General features: G+C 27.1%; 6 protein-coding genes across 11 annotated transcripts in view; 2 read left to right on the top strand and 4 right to left on the bottom strand.

Moving 5' to 3' along the window:
• Window positions 1-5,479, bottom strand: part of LOC100644321 (rho guanine nucleotide exchange factor 11) — a 36,350-nt gene extending 30,871 nt beyond the window's left edge. For 2 of the 4 annotated variants that reach the window (XM_003393536.4, XM_012314929.3), the window contains exons 1-2: window positions 4,985-5,477; window positions 586-821 (exon numbers count right to left, since the gene is read on the bottom strand). In XM_003393536.4, coding sequence (XP_003393584.1) covers window positions 586-757 — 172 coding nt within the window. In that variant the 5' untranslated portion in view covers window positions 758-821; window positions 4,985-5,477. Of the gene's footprint in view, window positions 1-585; window positions 822-4,984 lie in introns of all 4 variants that reach the window. The other 2 variants (XR_007225715.1, XM_012314944.3) reach the window with 2 other exon arrangements.
• Window positions 5,480-6,588: 1,109 nt separating this feature from the next.
• On the bottom strand, window positions 6,589-10,358 carry LOC100644431 (tectonic-1). Its single transcript, XM_048411035.1, has 8 exons — window positions 9,945-10,358; window positions 9,608-9,868; window positions 9,356-9,531; window positions 8,912-9,277; window positions 8,588-8,821; window positions 8,351-8,510; window positions 8,062-8,258; window positions 6,589-7,980 (listed from the first exon to the last, which is right to left on the bottom strand). The coding sequence occupies exons 1-8, from the start codon at window positions 10,030-10,032 to the stop codon at window positions 6,895-6,897; spliced, it is 2,568 nt and encodes an 855-aa protein (XP_048266992.1). The 5' UTR covers window positions 10,033-10,358; the 3' UTR covers window positions 6,589-6,894.
• A 338-nt stretch (window positions 10,359-10,696) lies between these two features.
• LOC100644549 (trafficking protein particle complex subunit 13) lies at window positions 10,697-14,691 on the top strand. The gene is made up of 10 exons (XM_003393538.4): window positions 10,697-10,974; window positions 11,122-11,290; window positions 11,498-11,582; window positions 11,685-11,812; window positions 11,881-12,004; window positions 12,080-12,176; window positions 12,249-12,475; window positions 12,538-12,638; window positions 12,740-12,887; window positions 13,711-14,691. Exons 1-10 carry the CDS (start codon window positions 10,932-10,934, stop codon window positions 13,801-13,803), a joined length of 1,215 nt encoding a protein of 404 aa, XP_003393586.1. The 5' UTR covers window positions 10,697-10,931; the 3' UTR covers window positions 13,804-14,691.
• Window positions 13,944-15,929, bottom strand: LOC100644672 (GPN-loop GTPase 2). Of its 2 annotated transcripts, none has more exons than XM_020868395.2 (8): window positions 15,790-15,929; window positions 15,630-15,708; window positions 15,396-15,503; window positions 15,021-15,319; window positions 14,737-14,942; window positions 14,548-14,662; window positions 14,273-14,468; window positions 13,944-14,185 (listed from the first exon to the last, which is right to left on the bottom strand). In XM_020868395.2, exons 4-8 carry the CDS (start codon window positions 15,145-15,147, stop codon window positions 13,948-13,950), a joined length of 882 nt encoding a protein of 293 aa, XP_020724054.2. In that variant the 5' UTR covers window positions 15,148-15,319; window positions 15,396-15,503; window positions 15,630-15,708; window positions 15,790-15,929; the 3' UTR covers window positions 13,944-13,947. The 2 variants fall into 2 exon arrangements, with proteins under 2 accessions (XP_020724054.2, XP_003393587.2); XM_003393539.4 differs by having other exon boundaries at window positions 15,027-15,319.
• Window positions 15,157-15,694, bottom strand: LOC105666392 (proteasome assembly chaperone 3). Its single transcript, XM_012315403.2, has 3 exons — window positions 15,630-15,694; window positions 15,396-15,503; window positions 15,157-15,319 (listed from the first exon to the last, which is right to left on the bottom strand). Exons 1-3 carry the CDS (start codon window positions 15,692-15,694, stop codon window positions 15,157-15,159), a joined length of 336 nt encoding a protein of 111 aa, XP_012170793.1.
• A 19-nt stretch (window positions 15,930-15,948) lies between the features above and the next one.
• On the top strand, window positions 15,949-22,210 carry LOC100644794 (PAX3- and PAX7-binding protein 1). 2 transcript variants are annotated; one of them, XM_048410124.1, is made up of 17 exons: window positions 15,949-16,081; window positions 16,393-16,596; window positions 16,892-17,070; window positions 17,608-17,767; window positions 17,889-17,988; window positions 18,087-18,244; window positions 18,319-18,401; window positions 18,470-18,669; window positions 18,786-18,975; window positions 19,926-20,049; window positions 20,172-20,360; window positions 20,504-20,703; window positions 20,801-20,951; window positions 21,030-21,225; window positions 21,310-21,508; window positions 21,611-21,729; window positions 21,958-22,210. In XM_048410124.1, exons 2-17 carry the CDS (start codon window positions 16,410-16,412, stop codon window positions 22,007-22,009), a joined length of 2,487 nt encoding a protein of 828 aa, XP_048266081.1. In that variant the 5' UTR covers window positions 15,949-16,081; window positions 16,393-16,409; the 3' UTR covers window positions 22,010-22,210. The 2 variants fall into 2 exon arrangements, with proteins under 2 accessions (XP_048266081.1, XP_003393588.2); XM_003393540.4 differs by lacking the exon at window positions 15,949-16,081 and having other exon boundaries at window positions 16,165-16,596.
• Window positions 22,211-22,305: the final 95 nt, after the last annotated feature.

The following is a 22,305-nucleotide window of genomic DNA, read 5'->3' as shown; positions in this document are numbered from 1 at the left end:
TTAAATAAATACAATTAATAAATTAAATGTAATTAAAAGAAGATGATAATACGTTGTTCTGAACAATAAAAACGACTACTTTTTTAAACAGTTTAGCTATTAATGTATACAAAATGCGTTAAGAAATACATAATGCATTACCAAAAACAGTAACATATACATTGAATATGTAAATATAAGATTCAACAAAATACCAGAAACATAATAACAAAATTAAGGACACTAAATTCGCTCTAATATTTAAACCAAATTAAACTTGCATAATTTATTAAAATTTTCGAAACAAAATATAATAAATAATATAAATTCAGTATATTATAATAATAGCTCCACTGGTTCATATCTTGCACATCATTATTTAAAATATTCACTAAAAATACTCGATATATTCTGCCAGTATAATTTCCACCATCTATTTCGATCAACATATGTAATATCATATCCCTAAACCCTTTTGTTAAAACCACCAGTGAAATCGATTCTGTCATGATTATTATAATCCAATGTATTAACATATTTCTAAACTGTTCTTTTTTAAAAACGAAAAACTGGCTATATGCAAATGTTAAAACTCCAACAACACACCTTCCTTCACAGATTGAACATAGACAGGGTTATCACCGGAGACTTTCATCCCGTATCCGGCCTCGTCCTTGTAGACGACGAGGGTGGCAACGGGTGCTGGTTCGACGGTCCCACCCCCGGCGGCGCCTCCGCCACCCCCGACGCTGCGTCGCAACGCCGCCGTTCCATTCATCCCTTCTTCGATCTCCGCCTGGCCTCCCCTCACCTCTGCCCCAGCTGCAGCACGACTGTATGACCTGCAACCAAAATGAAATAATATTAACAACTTTTCGAAAGTCGAATAATCGTCATTCGATAAACTATTGCTTTTTTTCAATTATTCTCTTTCTTTCTGCGACTCGAACAATTGCTACGAGAAAAATAAAGCTTCTGCGCGAAGAGCAGAAAAGTAGGGAGAAAATACAGTTGATGGGAAACATCGATTTCGTAGACCCTTTTAAACAGCAGAGGTAGGAATACGAGTTTTACCGTGTTTTTAACCCCTTAAGAGTTCACTTCATTTTAGCAAGATGCGACAATATTTTTTTTAGTTCGTTATATAAATGTTTATAGAAATGTAATAAAGAAGATTTTTTTGGAAAAAATGATAGTTTTGTATTAATAATAAGAGATTGTATATATATGCAATCCAGTTACATACGTAATATTACAGAAATAAAATGTTAAGTCACGACAAATGTAATATTACAGAGATGGATTTTAAATGAATAGAAATATTAATGTTGATATTGGTTTTAGAAGAATGATAAAGAGAATGTTGTATATGTTATAGTGATAATTAATATTCTATCCTTAGATATTGAATGGACGAAATTAAAATAACAAATAATAAGATTTACTATTACATAAGATTAATAAATATTGTAGATGGTCGACTATTTGAAGATTAAGATTTTTTGGAGAAAACAATAAAAGAAAACATAAGGAAACTTTCAGTGTTTAATAATTTAACATGTAAGAAAATTTTCTTTCCACCAGAATTTTTTCAAGTCCGAAAATCTGCTCTTTGAACTTAATTCTTTCTATGGAAGTTACGTAATCATTGGATCGTAATCTTTTCAATTGTAACATTATCTCAATGCAAAATCGATAAAATATGGAAATTATCTAATATATAAAGTTCTATAAATTTATTCTACTGATTCACAAACAAATTGAATAAAATCTATAAAATCGTCTAAAATACAATGACAAACAAATTTGTCGAATACAAAATATTTTGATATAATTAACAGATCATGATTTAAGAAGCGGGTATGTATCTGAAATAAAACAACTGTTATATTTTGAAGAGTAGTTGTTCCTTAACGAATGCAGGATATTTGATCATTTACGGCGTACGAAGCTAATAAATAATCATGTCCCCTTATCAACGGGATTATGTCTATCGTTGCTGTGTACTTTCACGAGCTTATAATCATATATATTTTACGTCCCTGTTTAATTATTATTATTACTGCGTCGTCCATCAATATCCCGAATTTATGTGTTGTACGATTTTCAATTGTTATATAATAAAACCTAAAGTAATGAAACAATTTAAAATTGAAAAAATGAATCGTTATTTAATTCTTTAGTAATATAAGATGCTTTTTAGAAATAACTAACGCGCTCAATAAAATCTTATTAAAAAAATACCTTTTCTGTTTATCTTATTTAAAAAAAAAACAATCAAAGAATTAAATTTCTACATAATATTTATTACATACAAAAGTATCGTATATAGAAGACGTGTCTTCTAAGAAGTACTCAACTTTTATAAGATTTATTCGTACTTTCAGCAGTAAAGACAATTAATTGTAAATAATAATTCTAGAAGATTTTAATAACTATGATAATTATATAGTTATGACTATAAAAATTTATCGAATTATTGGTGAAGCACGATTGGGAAGAGTTAACGATTCGCTTTGTGCACATCGTAATTCTTTAAAAGAGAACTTTTATATCGAGATGTTTATTACACTTGTATTCTTACAGATAGATCTCTAGAATCCAATACTTTATCCATTTTTTCTTTTTCAATAATAAATTGTTTTCCTATAGAAGATCGATAATCACATCAGGACATATTCGATGTTATTATATACTTGTTATTCTTGAAATAGCACAAGACTGGCCTACTAGATGCATATTTAACCCTTATCCGACTGAAATATTTTAAGAACACGTCCCACTGAAATTTGTCCAGTGAAGACAAATAAAATAAAACTGTATACGACATTTCAGTTTATATACGAGGGAATCGTATCGTTTCTTTTGACAGAAAATGCGTGTAATTAATTAACTTCTAATAAACAAATAACTCAATGGTACCACAAATACAGTTTTGAAGATTTAATGATTTGTCAGTTCTCATTAATAAGATCGTTGAGCATAAATTTTCATATTATGCTCCTTTATAGTTTGATCATTATAACTACTGAAGCTAGTTTAATAGAACGTAAACAATAGAATAATAATTGCTTCTTTGCTAACGAATAGATTTAGATTTTTTATACAAATAATTTGTTTATTGCTCCGGCAAATATTATTATCATGCTAAAAGTAAGCAAATTGATTTCATTAGCATGAAAATTATTTTATATTTGATTTCGTGAATTTTCTCGTTACATTTTCAGAAAAAAGCTTTTTATTCTTTGTTTTTGTTCCACGATATCGATCATTATGTAAAATAATAAAAAAATGTTTAAAGCACATCCGACTAAAAAGAAAAAAGGTTTTCTATAAATGCCTAAGTATGAAACGGTATAACATTACTGAAAATTAAATGATAATTAATTCTGTATAAGTGATATACCGTAATATAACATAGTGTTCAAAGAAGTTAATGCACTCGATGCCTAGTTTAAATTAAGGACGAGAACATTTCAACGCGATTTTATTCTTTTGCCCACAAATTCTTCTAAATATCTAATGGAACTTATGGTAATCTGTAAATAATTTTATACCTCATTAAAGAAAGTAACTGCAATTATTACAACTCGTAATTTAATTGAGTTAGTCGTAAATTATGTGACATTATACACCATAATTTACATTTTAAAAAATCAAATATCACGTTAATAAATAATAAGCTATGATAATAAAACAAGAACTCAGAATATAATATAGAACATTATATAGATTTTAAAAATAATATTTCAAAATAATTACAATGAGTTATACTTGTCGTAATGCGAGAAACGAAAATTACTTTTTTTGTAATAGTTAGGAATAGGAAATTACCATAAAATAATCATATAATTAAAATTACCATGAAAGATAAAAAACGAGGAATAAAAATCTTATAAATTACTTATTAAATTATATTATATCGTAGTACATCTTAAAAGTATTCGTCATAAATAGCAAATATAGTCATCGAAAATTTTCAATTTTTTATTTAAACTTGATGATACATCACATCAATTTATCGTAAGGTCGGTTTAGTAGTAACTTCGATATCATATTGGTAATTTACACACATGTTTTGTGCAAAACATGAATCGAATTCTCTTACGACGAATTTTGAACGAATCGTGCGCAGTAATGACATTCTGAACTTTTTTTTCTTGTTAACAATGTACTATCAAGATCACCAACTTATTAAATCACTTTTTCATAACGAACGATTATAATAAATATTTAATTTGTGATAAATTTTGTTGTTTTTTTGATACTTATAAAAATTTAATATAAGATATTTCTTTCTTAAATGTCGTCTATACATTATAAACGAAATATTACTCCTCAAAAAAGTGAAACATTTGCATAAAACGCAATATTAAAGATAGTATATAGATCATTATATTTAATTTAAGTAGAATAAACAGAAAATGCAGATTCCAAAATTTGCTATATATTTATTCCTGCCAAAAATCATGTTAAGAATAAAATAAACAAAGTTTCATAAAACATCAAATTAAACCGAAATATTTTTCTTCTAACAACGCACTATGATTAAATTTCATTACTAATGTTACTGCCATACTTAGTTTGCTTATTCTCGTCCCTGAACTGTAAGACTTTTTATGTTGAGGTATCGTAAACAATAGAATTACGCGGATAAGAATTATATTAAAGCAATGTTAAAAATCGAGGGTTTATTTCAGTAATACATCGCAACAGTCATTGATGATCGTTAAAGGGCCGTCAATTGGAAATTATACGATTCTAAGAAATTATAAAACAATGACAGCAACTAAAATTGAAAGAATATGTCAAAGAAAAGCTAAGAAACCATATATGACATCACGTTAATCGATATAACAGGTTAATAGGTCAGTCGGTTCTTATACTTTGTAAGCACAAGGAGCTATAGAAAAAGACAATCGAAAAAAGAGAAAATACACGAATATACGGTTTCAAGAATATCTCGTGAATAGGCGTACCGAAGATAGATCAAATACATACATACCTTTCATTTAATCTATTTTGTAGTGGAACGAATCTTGTACAAAACACTAGTGATGGAATAGAAGCGCAACAAAGCGAGATATCACTTCACCTTGGCACTATATTCCACAAGAATTATATCACAATTGTCATAACAAAAGAACACATATGAATATGGCTGGTGACGGGTAATTATTCTGCCTCTAGCACTTTCACGGCACATTTTGATATCTTTTGATAATACATGATAAGGGAACTATTTGGTAAAAAAAGAAAGAGCACTTCTGTACTAGTTGTACAAACATGCACGCACCATACGTGAATACGAAGGCACTGATTTTTTTATAAAATACACATTCGATAAAACGAAAATACACTACTAACAAGTGTCAGCCATCTTGTATTGGAGCGAAGCACAACCCAACGTCCCATAGTGCAACACGACAGCTGCAGGAGCTCGTACCATAGACATATAGCTCGTACCAAGTTTATAGCGGCAAGATTTTAGAGAAGAGACAAACCAAGTTTGATTGGCGAACGATTTAAACGGACGACTCTCATTGGTTAACGTTATATTAGTGAATTTTCTTTCATATTATGATGATTCTTTTGAAATGCGTTTGATGCAGTTTTTAACCAATCATTTAATATTATTCTAAAATATTACTGAATCATGGATATTGGATAATGTATCTGTAATAATATGCACATAGATAAAGATAAATGTTATTGAATCGTTGACTAAACTTTGCAGATTTCTTACCGGAAAATATTTATTAAAATATTTTTTCTCAATTGAAATAATGATCTCCAGCTTTTATTACCTTTTTTTATTTCCACAACAGAAAAATGCTTATTCCTTAAATGTGAAAAAATTATCAATTCAATTCTTCACTTCATGGTCATTTTTGAAGAGCTACACTTTCAAATCGTTGCATTAATTGAAACAGTTAGTTGTCCAAAGGCACACTAACTGAGAAGTAAGCAAGGTGAGAAAGAACTCACTCCGACTTTGATATAGTTTCAAAGGTGGTTTTAATAACATGCAATCCAGCATTATCAGGCTGCAAGATTACTTCTGACCGCTTTGACACCAGTAACAATAGAAAAACGTTTCTTCTTTCATTTTCTTTTCGTCAATTGGTGACTGTAAAGTGCAGTTTTGAATGTTTTATCAAGCATCAAATATTCATAATAAATTACACTTTTTCCATTCCACAGGAAACTACTTTATGATCGTGGATGTTGTATCTTGGAATATATGAAGTACATTTGCATCCAAATAACTTCGTTTGTAATAATGTATCCACTTTTCGTCTCATGTGATAATGCAACTCAAAAACTTTTCTTTTTGAAAAACGGAAATGGCTAATTTTCGAGAAATGGAAGAAAATCGGCGCGAAATATAAACTGCTATAGCCTATCAGTATTTACGAGTGATGTCATACATTTGAATACAAAACAGAAATGATTTTGATTCAGGAACAATAGATCCAGAAAAAAAATTTTTTAATTACATCGACGATAACAAAATATTAAGAATTAAAAAATATAAATATATGTATATTTTTTATTACTAGGGGAATGAAACAAGCTATTACAAAGCACTTTTCATTTATTTATTTTAAACACACATTGTTTCATGAGTAAAATAAATTAAATGTATCATAAAATAACAGTTTTAGTATTTTATACGATTTCTCCTTCTTTTATTTACAAATGTAAATTTACTTTTATTCTATCCCATGTGCACGATTTAAATTGTAATATGTGTCTTACTTTGATAAAACATACATTTTAATAACAAATTGGTGTAATCATTGAGATTTTGAAATCAATAAGATAAATTGTACAAAATCACACTTTTAATATTATAGTAAATAAATATGTATCCTAAGTACAAAAATGAAATATATACTTTAATAACTAAGATCAATAAAATAAATTGTGCAAAGCTACAGTCGATATTATACTGATTAAAAAGATACTTGACTTAATACAGGTTGAACTACTCAAAAAAGGGTAAAAAAAATCATATGGCAAAGTAATATCTAAGTTAGGTCCTCCTGCAAAGTAATACTTTGATGGCTTTGATATATCATGAAATGTAACGTAACTAATAATGTCTGTTTTAAGTATATCTGAACAGTTTTCATATAAACACTTAGACCAAGACATATTGAATTCTGCAGAAAATTTAATACCAATCCCTACTATAATGTAATTGTTTAATGTTTCAGATTTTTTTAAAGAAGAATATAAAATGTTTAAATGTACAGATGTTATTAGTCCTGAACAATATAAACGACCATTAACAACCTGTGCTACTATAACATTTTGTGGTATTCTATCCAGTAAAATTTGTGTCCAATCAGTGATATCATTACTGGAAAAATTACCTGTCTTTGCAACATAAATATTGTACTGATCTGTTTGTGTAACATTAAATAGAGAATCTTTCATTAAAAAATGCATAGTAAGATTTTGTAACTTTATACAGGACATTGTACTAAAATTGTTAGTCTGTATAAATACAGAGCACTTTAGCTTAATATCCTCTCCAAAGGTAAGAGTGTACCTGTCGATTTTATTACATTCGCCAGCTTTTGTAGCTATAGGTAATGTCAAAAAACTACTAGTTTTATTAAAACTGATGTATTTAGTTTCCACCTTATTAGTCTTATTTATTTTTAAAGTGCCAATAATTAATGGTCTTCCAATAATATAACCAGGATTACCACTCAGAAAGAAACTTTTCTCTTTATCTAATTCTGCCCATTCATAAGTTACTTCAAATTGTTGATAAAAATGTCGAGAAACATTACCTATGTTAAAATATACGTCAACATTATTAATTCCCATAGAGCCATTGTGAACAATCAAGTACTTTACGCCTGTTACAATGTTATAACACTTTCCATTGGAACATGATCCTAATACAGTATTATTGCTACAAGTTTTCCAATAATGTTTACAATAATAACTAGTTAAGGATAAACATACATTTTGGGGGCAAACCTGGAAATTATAAATTTAAATGTTATTAACTTTTTTATTGGATATATAACTTTTTAAAGATAGTTACTATCTTTTATATACCTGATCCAATACTTGAATATATGTTTCATTTAATAAATGAGGAGATACTATAACTGTAAAATTATTAAAAGCCATAGGAAATAAAAACTTATTTGTATTAATTAATTCAGTTTGCAAACACTGATCTTTCCAACCATGAAGATATTTTAAAGTTTTTTTAAAAGAACACAATGAAGTAAATCCAGATTGTAGTATTTCTAAATTTATAAAAAAGAGATATTGATAAAGAAATATTAATTTAATAAGATTTTAATATACTAATAAAAATAACGTTATATATAATATATACCAAAAGGTTGAATATAATTATTATACACTATCCACATAACACCATCATCTTGATAATGACTAAAAGTATTATATCCAGGTACATGTAATTGGTCTTCCCATTTCCACGTCGGTCTATTTAAATTTATTGCTTTCCTTAAATCTTTTTCGGTTTTTATATCCTATATAAAATAAAGTAAAATAAAAATTATAATTTTATAGCAAAATGTAATTTGACATGTATACATACTAATCTTACCAATTTATTGTTAATATCATAAGTAGGTGGAAGATTATCATATAAAATACAAAAGAGATTGTTTGCCAATTTTTCAAGTATAAATGGAGTATTATTTCGTTGTATAAAATTTCTATTATAACAATAACGTTTATCAAATAATTCTGGTTGATGACTTTCACAGTACGAAAACACAGTAAAATGGAAGCTGTTACAATCTTTGTCACAACAGCAATTAATGTCACAAGATGATATCTATTATATAAACAAACAATTTTAAATTAACTTAAAAAAATTACGTGTTTAATCCAAAATTGTATAAGGTATTAAGAAACAAAAATTTACTGTTAAATCACATTTGCATATATCAGAATACATTTTATATACACTTTGGTTTCTGAATTCATTATTGAACTGTATTTTATGAGACATCTCTGTTGTTGGTATTATTTGAATTTTTGGAGTTTGTGTTGGATACATAGAACTACTGATAATGTTATTAGTTGTGTTATAAATATTTTCAGCAGTAGTGCTTGAAGTTTCTTCTAAAATGTCCTTTTCTATTAGTTCATCACATTCTGTTTCATTTATACATGTAAATATTTCTTCAAGTTTCTTTGCATATATTGATTCATTTAATATAAGGTATAAAACCATTAACATAAATTTTGTTGTAAACATGTTGACTTTTGTTTCTATATGCTTTATAATTTAGGATATATTTATTGACAAATAAATTCCTATTCCATGTTCTTTAACTATACGATATATTGAAATAATGTACATTCATACATGACATCCATATTTTTCAAAATTTCGTGCAATTATATGCAATTCAATTTTGACTGTACCCATACTTTCTGTAAGTAACTCAAATCTATCCAAGGAATTAACTAAAACACTTGGTGATTTTAATTGTAAAGTTATCCCCAAAAACTTATCTCTTAGTCTATCTTTCCAATTACCTATATATCAGGAATAAAATAAACATGAAATATAACAAAGTGTTAATAAAATTTCATTAAAAAATATTCAACCTACCAATTGGTTTCCACGTATGACACTTTATTGAATGCAATCCGGGAGATAAAGGGATATTACAAACACCATATGACCCAAATAATACTCTTCCATGTGTATCTCTATGAAATATTTGTAACAAAAGTTTTGGTGAATTTTGAAGAGTTTGGGTTGTATAGTGTACATCTATGGGATGGTCCCAAACTGGCTTATTTGTATATAGATCACAACTTTCTTGAGTTTGTCCCTCTTCACAACCATCTACAATTTTCCATCCACTACCTATGAAAAAAATAAAATTATCAAATATATGATAATAAATAATAATAAACGTGTTATATGATAATGATTCCATTACCGGCGTGAAAACTCCACTTGCATAAAAGTCGTGTTTGTGTGAAATCTTTTGCTGACGAAATTCGACCAATTATATGCAATTCAGCCATTCCATAAGATCATTTCATTTTATTACATATTGTAATGAATTAATAAATTGGTATCATATGTGGCTTTAAACATACCACGCTTGTATGATGTAGTACACATGTTTTGTAACAAAAGTTTTGTTAGTATGTAATCATTGTTCGTTACCGTATTTCTGATCAATATATTCTTTTCTTTATCTCCAGAACATAAGGATTACGAATGAAAAATTGAAAATACTAGTTCAAATAACAAATTAACGAAATATATGTGATGCTATTATACATACACATATCTTATTTAAACAACTGAAAATAAATCAATGATCATTTAATCTTTGAATTACAAATGTATTATGATACATTTGTTGACACATTCAGGGTGCGGTGTGCGGTGCATCATATAAGTACGCCCTCTTGTCAAGTTTTAATTATATAGTGAATTATAAAATTTTCAATTTTATTTTTTTCAATGTTATACATGCTGTAACGTCCTATAATGTGAAATGTAGTATATTTAATATTTAAACATTTTATCGAATATTATAGATTGTATTCATTTTTATTACAGATATCTTTTATCATAAACGTCCTGTAAAATCGAAAGTATTGTATCGTTTTCTTTCATGTTTCTCTCAGATTTCTACAGTTATAATACTTATAATTATTTTTGAATTTACAATACAAAAATCAAGAAAATTAGCAGAATGCTTTAAAATACTATTTTTAAAGATAATCTAATGCTTTTTGTTAAACTATCGATTTGATAAATCGAATCGAATTGAATGTTATGTGTATTATGTATCACAGGCGTAGGTTATATGTATTTTCTAAGTGACATTTAGTGATAGCTCTATTTTCATTTCACATTAATAAAGATTTATTTTTGTAAACATCTCTATTATTTATCTTTCACAATCTAAATGGAAACTAAACCAAAAAGTGAACATCTACTAGAATTGAAAGGTAATAAAAACGATTTTGATGTCGTTTTAAATTAAAAGAAAACAAAAGATATTGTTTATTTTGATATATTGACTAAGGCTATCGTATAGCACTACGTATACTACATATAGCACTAATAATTGTATCTTTATTTTTTACCATTTTTAGTAATGAGATTAACACGACCTATGCTTGCAAGTCCAGTAGTTATTACTTGTGATTCAACAGATCTTCCTGGTAATACTTTAAATAATGAGCTTAAGAATGATTGTACTGCATTACAAGGAATGGAGACCCTTGCAGTAGGACAGTTTATGGTATTACCACAAAGTTTTGGGTATGTACATGATTAAAAATATAAATATCACAATTAAAATTTATTTTGAGCTTTTAAGCCACATAATTTGTAATTAATTATCTATACTTCATATATGAACAGTGATAATTATACAATGTAATGATATATGTATATAATTAGTTTACTTAAATATAATTTCACAAAAAATAATTTATGTTGAAATTTTATGTATGTATATTCTTTCAGTAACATTTATTTAGGTGAAATATTTTCAAGTTATCTTTGTGTACATAACGGCAGTAATCAGATCGTAAAGAATGTTACTGTTAAAGTAAGTTAATTGTACAAATAAATTAGTCAATATGATATAATAGCTGTATGTATGCTATGTGTCATATAAAACTTATAAATGATAATATATTTCATATTGTAGGCAGATTTACAAACAAGCACACAGAATATATCTCTTTGTGGTAATAGTGGAGAAATGAAAGATTTAGCACCTGACAGTACAGTTGATGAAGTTATACACCACGAAGTAAAAGAAATAGGCACACATATGTAAGAGGCTAGTCATTAAAATTGTAATATGTGTTGAATAAATAATTAATCAATGCATACTTTTCCAGATTAGTATGTGAAGTAACTTATACCCCAGGAAATTTAGGTAGCACTGCACAATCATTTAGAAAATATTTTAAATTTCAAGTGGTAAAACCATTAGATGTTAAAACAAAATTTTACAATGCAGAGGTAATATTATGGTAATAATTTTTTTATAATAACAATATTTAATTGATTAAAATGATATGTATAATCTTTTTGAAGTCAGATGAAGTATATCTGGAAGCACAAATACAGAATCTCACAGCTGGCCCAATTTGTTTAGAAAAGGTTTCGCTTGAATCATCTCATTTATTTAGTGGTGGGTTCACTTAAAATGATTGATTTAGATGATTATGAACCTGAATTTGTATGATAATTATTATATTTCTAGTATCAACGTTAAATACAAATGAAAAAGGAGAATCTATTTATGGATTAGTTAATATATTAGATACTGATTGTAGTAGACAATATTTATATTGTTTAAAACCACAATTGAGTTTATTGAAAGATCCAAAAATGATGCATAATGCAACAAACATTGGAAAGTTAGATATTGTTTGGAGAAGTAACTTGGGAGAAAGAGGAAGATTACAAACAAGTCAATTACAAAGAATGGTTTGTAATTTATCATTTCATTCGTAATTATATCATATTTGTAATCCTTTACCTAATTTTAGGCACCTGAATTTGGTGATATACGAGTTACAATGAAAAATATTCCTCTCACAGTTTACCTTGAACAATCAGTAAATTTTAATTGTCATATAATAAATACGTCGTAAGTATTTATATCATGTACATATATATGATACAGATAAGAAAAATAGTTCTAAATTCTAATCGTTGTACCGATTAAAATTTTTATTTCATTACCATTAGTGAAAGAAGCATGGATTTAATGTTAAGTTTGGAATCAAGTAACTCTATAGCATGGTGTGGAATATCTAATACAATGATAGGAACATTGAAACCTGGTATTTCGATAGATATTCCTTTATGTTTAATTCCCTTACGTAGTGGTATAATAGTAAGTATTTTTGTATAAACATTATAATGATGTTACGTTACGATGTGCGTTACGGAAAGTAGTACATTTCGTTTGTCTTATGAAGACTAGCACATTTCATCATTTCCATCAATAACTAGCATGTTTAACATTAATCACGATAAGGAGCACGATTTACAGTACACCACAAGCAATATCATATTTCGAACATTGCGGCGAAGAGTGGCAGGTTTTATTTGTTCTACGAAGATTCAAATGAAAAAGGTATGTAAATGAAAATTTTGAAACAGTATGTCTCAAAGTGGGATATTATAGAATATAGATTATAAAATGTATAAGATACTAAAGTTCAATTATTAAAAATTTATCAGCATTAATACTTAAAAGGTCTTATTCTAAGGGAATGTATTCAATGTTATAGTAATATTATTAATTAAATAAATTAGTTTGTTTATATTTGATTAAGTTCTACTTATTTTACTAAAGACATTTATTTCACTTAAAAGAACCGTTTACCTTTTTATTCTTGTAGTAGAATGTTAGACAACCTATACAAACAGTTAGACAAATATAATATTTTTAACAGCTACAAGTGGAACATGTTGTTTTCGCGACAACTACTGAAACTTGGTAGTTTTTATAGTGAAAAAACAATACGAGTTATTCTTTGTCGCTATAAATAAGAACATGTTATCTTTCGATTTAAAATTGAAACGCGCTGTTTTTCGTGGTCACAGAATCCAAAGAAAGTTGTCTTCGTAAGACAAATGGAACGTACTACTTTTCGTAACGCATGTCTATAAATATTTCAGCATATTATTTAATATTATTATGTATACTTTAGACAATTTCGGGATTAAAATTAACGGATACCTTTTTGAAGAGGGTATATGATTATGATGACTTGGCACAAATATTTGTTAGCCAAACAGACTAGTCAAAAGGTTAAGTAGTTAGTAAAATTACGTTCATTAACCTAATATATTTTACTAAATAAATAGATGTTTATTAATATATTAAGGAATACCAATATGGAAAGGAGAAAAATAAGAAGGACAATGATTTTTATAAAATAAATTCTTTAAAAATAAGCATCTATTGTAGACATTTTTTCAGTTTCACTCATCGCTCCTACAGCACAAGCAAGTAAAGTTTGAACATCTTGAGGTTCGTTACCGCCAAAAATATAACCATTAGCCTTATCCACTGCATTTTTTACTTGTAATAACAATGTTTGATTAGAAATATCTAATGGTATAAAGCTAACAAGACTATAATCTTCTATGAGTGATACAAATGCTGCATTTAATTTTTTGTATCTATAAATGTAAAATATTTCAAATTTTATACTTGGATTGATTCATAGAAATTTATTGAAAATAATAAAATTCAATAGAAAATCTTACTTTGATGTAAAAGGGCCTTCATCCAATTTATCTAGCAAATAGTTTAAATCCAATACTTCTGTATAAAAATCTATATTAAAATCTAGGCAGTGACTAAATTTTTTCATTTCATCAAATTTGGTCATCACATTAACATGAGGTAAACCCAATTTTAACATGGTTGTTGTGCAAAGAATTAAAGAAGATAAGTATTTACCTATAATAAAAAAAAGTTATATAATATCTTTTTTAATTACAAGTCTGTCAAATTTTGGTGTATTATATATGGAAATTACCAGCATCGCTGCAATGATGAGAATCAACAAGGTGTACACTGCATAATCTTACTAAATTTTGTCCTAATTTTTCGGCAATTACACTAACTGAATTGTGATGTGTATATAACTCAACCTATTAATAAACATGAATACAACATGTAATTATGCTTAATAGTGCAATATTTATGTATATATATAAACACAAACCTGCCCTGGGCAATCAAATATAAGATAATGATCTTTCAAATTTAGAACTTTTGTAATTAACCATTTTATATTAGCTTCTAAAAATTCCATACAGTACACCAGTGCTCCATTTGGACCAAGTCCATAATGTGACATTACTTCCTCATGTTTAATTAATTCAGATATATCTACTGTTGGTGTATATTGCATGTTTTCATTTGCAGGATCTGTAACATAATAGTATGTTCATTTAAATACACAAATGTAAGGTTTCAATTACTATTAATCATTAAAATATTATTAACTTTTACCAATATTAATAATAGCCACTTTTCTTCCAAGCTTCTCTAAAAATTTGGTCATAGCATAACAATATGTGGTTTTTCCACTCCCAGGTGGGCCAATAACTAATTGACCAAATATTAAACTCATACTTGGTTCTTACACTTTCATATCATTTATAGCTGCAACTATAGGTTTTAAAGTATCTGGTTCATAATCTTTTAAAGATATTGAAATTAATAATGGTTTATCTACATTAATTTGCTCTGCTATATATCGGGCAGCTGCCACAAGTTCAACATCATCTTTCCCAAACAATACTCTAAAATCAATGTTATCATTTACTGTTAAAATAATTTGTAACTATAGATACGTTACATAATGATAATATTACTTACTTGGTAGAATATATACTATTATTATACTGATTGAATGAAGATCCACGGCTTATGGCTATCAGTGATCCAAATTTTTTAAAATGTGTTATGATTAATAATATGCGGTTACTAAAAACAAATATAAATAGTTATCGATTTAAAAAAAGTATTCTTAAGCAGTTTAAATCTATAATTTTTATCTAAAACAAATGCAAATTATGAAAACAAAAATGAATATATTCTTTATTCTATTACCTATAAATCTTCAAAGCAATATCAGTATGATGACCGTGAGTAATTACACAAGAATGATTTATCATATTTGCTAGGTTATCTGTAATTTAAATTACAAGTATCGAAAAATTTATAAAATTTATAGTACTAATATAAACATAATTTAACGAATAAAACATACCTATATTATATTAAAAACATGTTAAATAATTTATATTAATTTCATACAAAATAATCGCTCAATTTACACTATATGTCTCTAGTACATTTTAAAATTATAGTAAGTGTTGTCTACACTGGTAATACTATAGTAATTTTCTTCAAGTTACATTATAATGTTATGATAACAAAAGCCTAATATGAAATAATAAGCTTGATATAAAAAGAATTAGAAATCATAAAATTTCAGAAGTAGTTAACGAGAGAAATGAAAATTTAATCTAAAAATTAAATGCACATGAAAATAAACAAAGGTAAGCCAATCAGTAACTCAAACAGGGAAATGCATTAAATTCATGTGTACAAAGTTTAGAAGCTTTACTTCGAGCCGATTCTACAACGATTCTTATTCAACGGATAATCCATATTACAATTTCATAAAGGTGTCCCGTTTTTTTATTAATGTTGCGTATTTATGAATTTAAAATACGTTATATGAAGTCGTAAATGCATATTTTACAAAATTTTTTGTTATATCAGCTTACATGATATGAAATTCTGAATTATTTTTTTAACATTAGTAATTTAAGAAGTTAACCTAAGGAGAGTATATATGTGTGAATAGTTTAAACAGACTGGTTGATGTTAAGGACAATGTCATTATTTAATAAACCGAAGAGAAACATCCGCCGTCGACATTTCAACGACGATGATGAAGATAATGAAAATAGGATGGAAGTGGAGGACACCCAGCCTGTAAAATCGAAAACAAAGAAGAAGGATAAACCAAAGCAGACGCTCCTCAGTTTTGGAGAGGAGCTGGAAGAAGGTAATTTTTTTTAAGTTTGTACACGCACGTACATATGTACAGATGCATTTATCATAAAATGAAAATGTGTTTCGAAATCTTTTGTTTACAATAATTTCAGCTAAAACAAGTCGCATACAGTATTAAAATTACGAATTTTGTTATATTTAATGTTGAGATCATAATAAAATGGAAAAAATTAATGCAATTTTAAAAACATCTCCATTAATTATATTTTATTCAGTCATTATAAAATTCTTTGGAGAGGTTCCAAATATTACATATAATAAAAATCTAATAATCTGTTATCTTACAGCGGATGATGGAGAAGTCTTTAAAGTGAAGAAATCATCTAGGAGCAAAAAATTGATGAAACAGCTAGATCACGAAAGGAGAAAAAAGAAAGGTGAAGAGAAAATGCAAATGGACTCTGAGCAACCACACATGTCCGTTAAAGTGGAAAAAGAATTAGAAATAAAGACAGATGATCTAGTAGTAAGCTATTTCTATGATGTTTATTATTATTAGAATTTCCCAGACGTAAAAAATTTTGTTATTCTTAAATCAAAATTTATTTCTTTATAATACTTCATATTTAGTATTCACTGAAAGTATAACAAAGATTGTCAATATGTGCAAATATAACTTTGTTAGAATTTACTTTTTATAAGCTGTGTTATTTTTGAAATGTGAAAATGTTTTAACATATTTTATGTGAAATGTGATTCTATTAACATTATAAATATACATTCATATAGTGCAATACAAATAAGTTCTAAATATATTAAGTATGTATGTATATACAATTATTAAAATATGAATGTGTACAATTAGTTAAATCTTTTTATAAGGAAGATTTTAATATTACATTTTAACAATGTTTAATAATTTTTTACTTTTCTAAAATACAAAAATACTTTGTAATCTTTCAATATAATATGTTACTAGCTATGTCTGTTCAATAATAACTATTAATCAATTAATTGATTAAATTATTATTTCTTCTATTAAGTTAAAATCTTTTATTACTAGGTGAAAATAAAAAATGCAGGACCTTTAATTCTGAATGGGCGAGCTGCATTGGCAGCTGGAAAGGATGATTATACATCTGATGAAGAGGAAGATGAACCACGTAGTCATAAATTTAGAAGAAATACAGATAAAGCTGACACAATGAAAATTCTTCTTGAAAGTATGTAATGTTTTTATTTGTATCTATAATGTTCAAAACTTTCATTATTTTGTATCTTTTATGTTTATTTTTTTAAATATTCTAACAATATTGTTTACAAATATTATTTTGTATCTATAAGGTGGTTGCATACCAGATGCTGCAATGATCCATGCAGCTAGGAAATGCAGACAAAAGGCAAGAGAGTTAGGAACTGATTATATTCCTATAGAAGAACAAAGGTAATATGTTTTGTAGCATAATTAACATGGTTTGATTAACTGCTATTAAATGTGGATCTATTTTGCGAAACATTTGATAACCATGTTAATTTTTTCAGCGATGATAAAGGTAAATCAAGACTTATTAGGGAAGAAGATCATGATAGAAGTGATGATGATGATTCACAAGACCGAATTGATATGACTGTTAACACTGAAGCACGTGATAAAGAGAAAAGGAGAGAAGCCTTCCTTGCTTCACAAGTACCACTAAAACGTTAGGTTTTGATTATTTATTATTCACGATTTTTTCTTAAATAGATAAGTGAATGCATTGTATGTATTTTTTAGTTTCTGATGATGAAAGTGAACATGAAAACGAAGAAGAAGAGTGGGAAGCTCAACAAATTAGGAAAGGAGTGACTGGTGCACAGGTAACATTTGTATGAAAAAATTGTGTAGCATGTACTATTACATTCATAATATAAATAAAAATATTTAGATTGCAGCAGCGCAACAAGACTCCATGATGCAACAACAATATTCAATAGGTATGAACGTAAATTCAATGATGGGAAGTGGAATATCTCTGGAAATGGTAATGATGCCAGCTCCACCACCTCCTCCAGTGATTCAACCCCCAGATCCTACAAAAATAGTACCAATCACTCCTCAAGAGGTTGTGAATAAAATGCGTGCAAGGTAACAATAACTAAATTAAAATTTTGATCTAATACAGTTTTGAAACTTTTAAAGTTTATAAAATATGGAAATAGTTTTTATTCCTATAAAATCAGAATGAAAAATATAATTCGTAGATTGGACAGTTTAAAAGAAGTGCATCGACGTCATCAATTAGATCAGGATCGTTTAGAGCAAGAGTTAGGACAAACTGTGAAAGAACTGGATGATGCTGAAATTCGTGCACCGCAGCTTGCGCAGCGCTTCAGATATTACCAAGAGTTGCGTGGGTATGTCACTGACTTGGTAGAGTGTCTTGATGAGAAGGTGGGTTTATACGCTGTCACGTTTTTTTATGAGCACTGGGGTTTTCCATGCAATTTTTGGCTGTATAATTACTCAGCCATATTAGAAATATATATATAATGCATTTTTCTTATTAAGTAAATTTCTTGATGAAAAATGTGCAATATAGTTTTCCTTTAGAATATTAGAATTTTTGTTTTTAAATATCTTATATTGCTAACATTTGTGTTTTGTATTTATTGGTTAAAATTATGATAATTGTTGCTGAGTATATAATTAATTAAAAAGCACTATATTCAAATACTAAAAGATGTAAAATATTCTTTTAGTTTATATATATATTTAAATAAATCACAAAATATTAAAAATATGTGTTACAAAGTAAAAGTTAAAGGATATTTTATGTATCTATTAATGAATTAGAATTTCTCTCTCTATTATTACATATTTTTTTGTATTATTTTGATATTTAACTATTATTAAATGTATTATTTTGTTTTATTTTGATATTTTTATACATATCATAAGATTCAGAAAAGAAGAAAAATGCATATTAAACTAAAAAATGGAATTTGCAAGAAAAAAGTGTAGCATATATGTAATGTATATTTGCATTGCCGGGGGTCTGTATCTTCTCTGTATAAAGAAATTATTTACTGTGTAGTAAAAATATTTTTAAGTATTTATAAGAATTGAAAAGATATATTAATATGTGTGGTAAGTAAATTGTGATATTAATTTCCAATTTTTTAAGCAAAAGATATCCAATGATTGTGGAATTAGAGATTAAGTTCCAGCAAATGTTAAAAACATATATTGTTTCACCTTTTATAAATTATTTAAAATAAATATTAAAACATATTTATTAAAATATTACTTCTATGATATGAATATTTTCTGGAACAAACACAATTCTCAATGTCATTGAGTTAATTTACTGTGTCAGTGTTAACATGTAACTTTTTTGTTAGTTGCCGCTGGTCATTGGATTGGAGCAGCGCTGGTTAAACCTTTATAATGAACGTGCAATAGAACTAATGGAAAGAAGACGACAAGATACAAGGGATCAAGCAGAAGAGATTACAACAGCTGCAAGTCAGTTATTTCAGTATTATATATAATTATCTGTGTCTGATAAAAAATATATAATGGAACATATAATGAAAAGTGTATTTTGATCAATATAATTTAGATATGAATTATTTTTTAAATTACAGGAGGACAACCTATACGAAGAGGGCCAGAAGTTGAAGCTCGTATCCGTCGAGCTACAGAGAGAGAAGGAAGAAGAGCTCGTCGAAGAAGAGCTAGAGAATTAGCTTCTACATTACCAAAACATATTGATGGAATGTCTAGCGATGACGAAGTTACTGAGCAGCAAAATCTCGCGTTTAAACAAACAAAAGGTTGTACTTTAACAAATTTAATTAAATTTAGTTTACAAAGAAGTAGAATTTATAATGTTTACTATTGTCTATCAAGTATGGATTAACACTATGTTCTAATTCTTATCTTTTATAAAATGTCTTCTTTCTATATTTATTTTCAGATGAAATTGATAGTGACAGTAAAGAAATATTTTCTGACGTCATGGACGAATATTGCACAATAAGAGGAATACTTTCAAAATTGGAATCTTGGAGAGAAACTGATAGAGATGCTTATATGGAAGCTTATGTATCTTTATGTATACCTAAAATTATTTCTCCGATTATTAGATTACTATTATTAACATGGAATCCTATTATGGTACGTGCATTATATCAAACTTTCATATATTTTAGGTACGAATGTAATAATAACAGAATAAAATACTAACTCTAAATCAAAATTTTTCTTCTTTTAGGAAAGTGCAGATATAGAAAGAACAAAATGGTATAACACTTTACTTTTATATGCATTAAATAATAAAGAAACAGAAGAGTCACTTAAAAGAGATCCAGATGTCAGATTAGTACCATTTACAATAGAAAAAATTGTTATACCTAAATTAACATGTAAGATTATTTTATTTAGTATAATTAAAATGCCAGTTAAGAACTTTGTAATAATTTACAAAAAATTTTTATTTACAGCTATAGTTGAAAGAATATGGGATCCAATGTCCACATCACAAACGTTACGACTTGTAGGCACAGTAAATCGTCTTATTAGGGAATATCCAAATTTAAATGATACAAGCAAGCCATTAGAAACATTATTTAATGCCATATTGGAGAAAATTAAATCAGCAGTTGAAAATGATGTTTTTATACCAATTTTTCCAAAACAGTTAGTATATAATATTCATCTTTATTTAAAGCTATTAATAATATTTTTGTAACAATGCTGATAATTTTTAATTCTATATTTTAGAGTCTTAGATACTAAACATCAATTTTTTCAAAGGCAGTTTGCAATGGCTGTGAAACTTTTAAGAAATTTATTGAGCTGGCAAGGTCTTCTTGGAGACACACAATTAAAAAATTTAGCTCTTGGTTCATTATTAAATAGATATCTTTTAGCGGGTTTAAGAGTATCTGTTCCAACTGATGCATTATTTAAAGCAAATATGGTATGTTCATACTGTTCATTTCAACATATCTCATATAACTTTTTAAACTTTTAAGTAAACGCTACTCAGAAAATATCTTTTTATAATACTATGTTTTTATAGGTAATGAGTACACTCCCTCGTGCGTGGTTGCAGGGTGAAACGATAGAACATCTCAAAATGTTTGCTACACTTATCCAGCAACTCAGTGAACAATTAGATCAAGCAAATCCAGCGCATAAGTAAGTATAAATTTTATAAGCTTTTTTATGTCAGAGTCGTAATAGTTTATTTTTTATAATATATAATTGCTATAAATGATTAAATAAGTAATCATAGATACTATATCTGATATTTTAGATTTTGTATATTGAGAATAGATTATTTTTGTATATAGAATATATTAATTTTATCAGTAAACTACAAACTTAAATTTTCGCGTATTTTAAATTAATTATTCACTTTTACAGCGAAGCCTGGGAATATTCGAAGTCCATCTTAAAAATAATCAAACCTTTATAATGTATTAATTATATATGCATTTCTTAATCATATTTTATGGTATTTTTATTTTATGATATTCATTAATAATGCCTATCTATAATTTTATACTCGTATTGAAAAGGTCTTGTATATGAAAAATTGCAGTACAATTAGATGTATAATATATAAAAGTGTAATTTTTTGTATAGAAATAAATTAAATAAGATTCTGATTATATAATATACTTTCCAATAGTAATTGTAAATAATGAAAATAGAAATATATTAAAATAAATATGTAAATATTAGGTTGTGTCTATTATAGTTTTCCTATTA

Source organism: Bombus terrestris, chromosome 2 (assembly GCF_910591885.1).
Source record: "Bombus terrestris chromosome 2, iyBomTerr1.2, whole genome shotgun sequence".
NCBI classification, from domain to species: Eukaryota; Metazoa; Arthropoda; class Insecta; order Hymenoptera; family Apidae; genus Bombus; species Bombus terrestris.
Note: the sequence above shows the minus strand (reverse complement) of the source record. Positions and strands in the feature narration are given on the sequence as shown.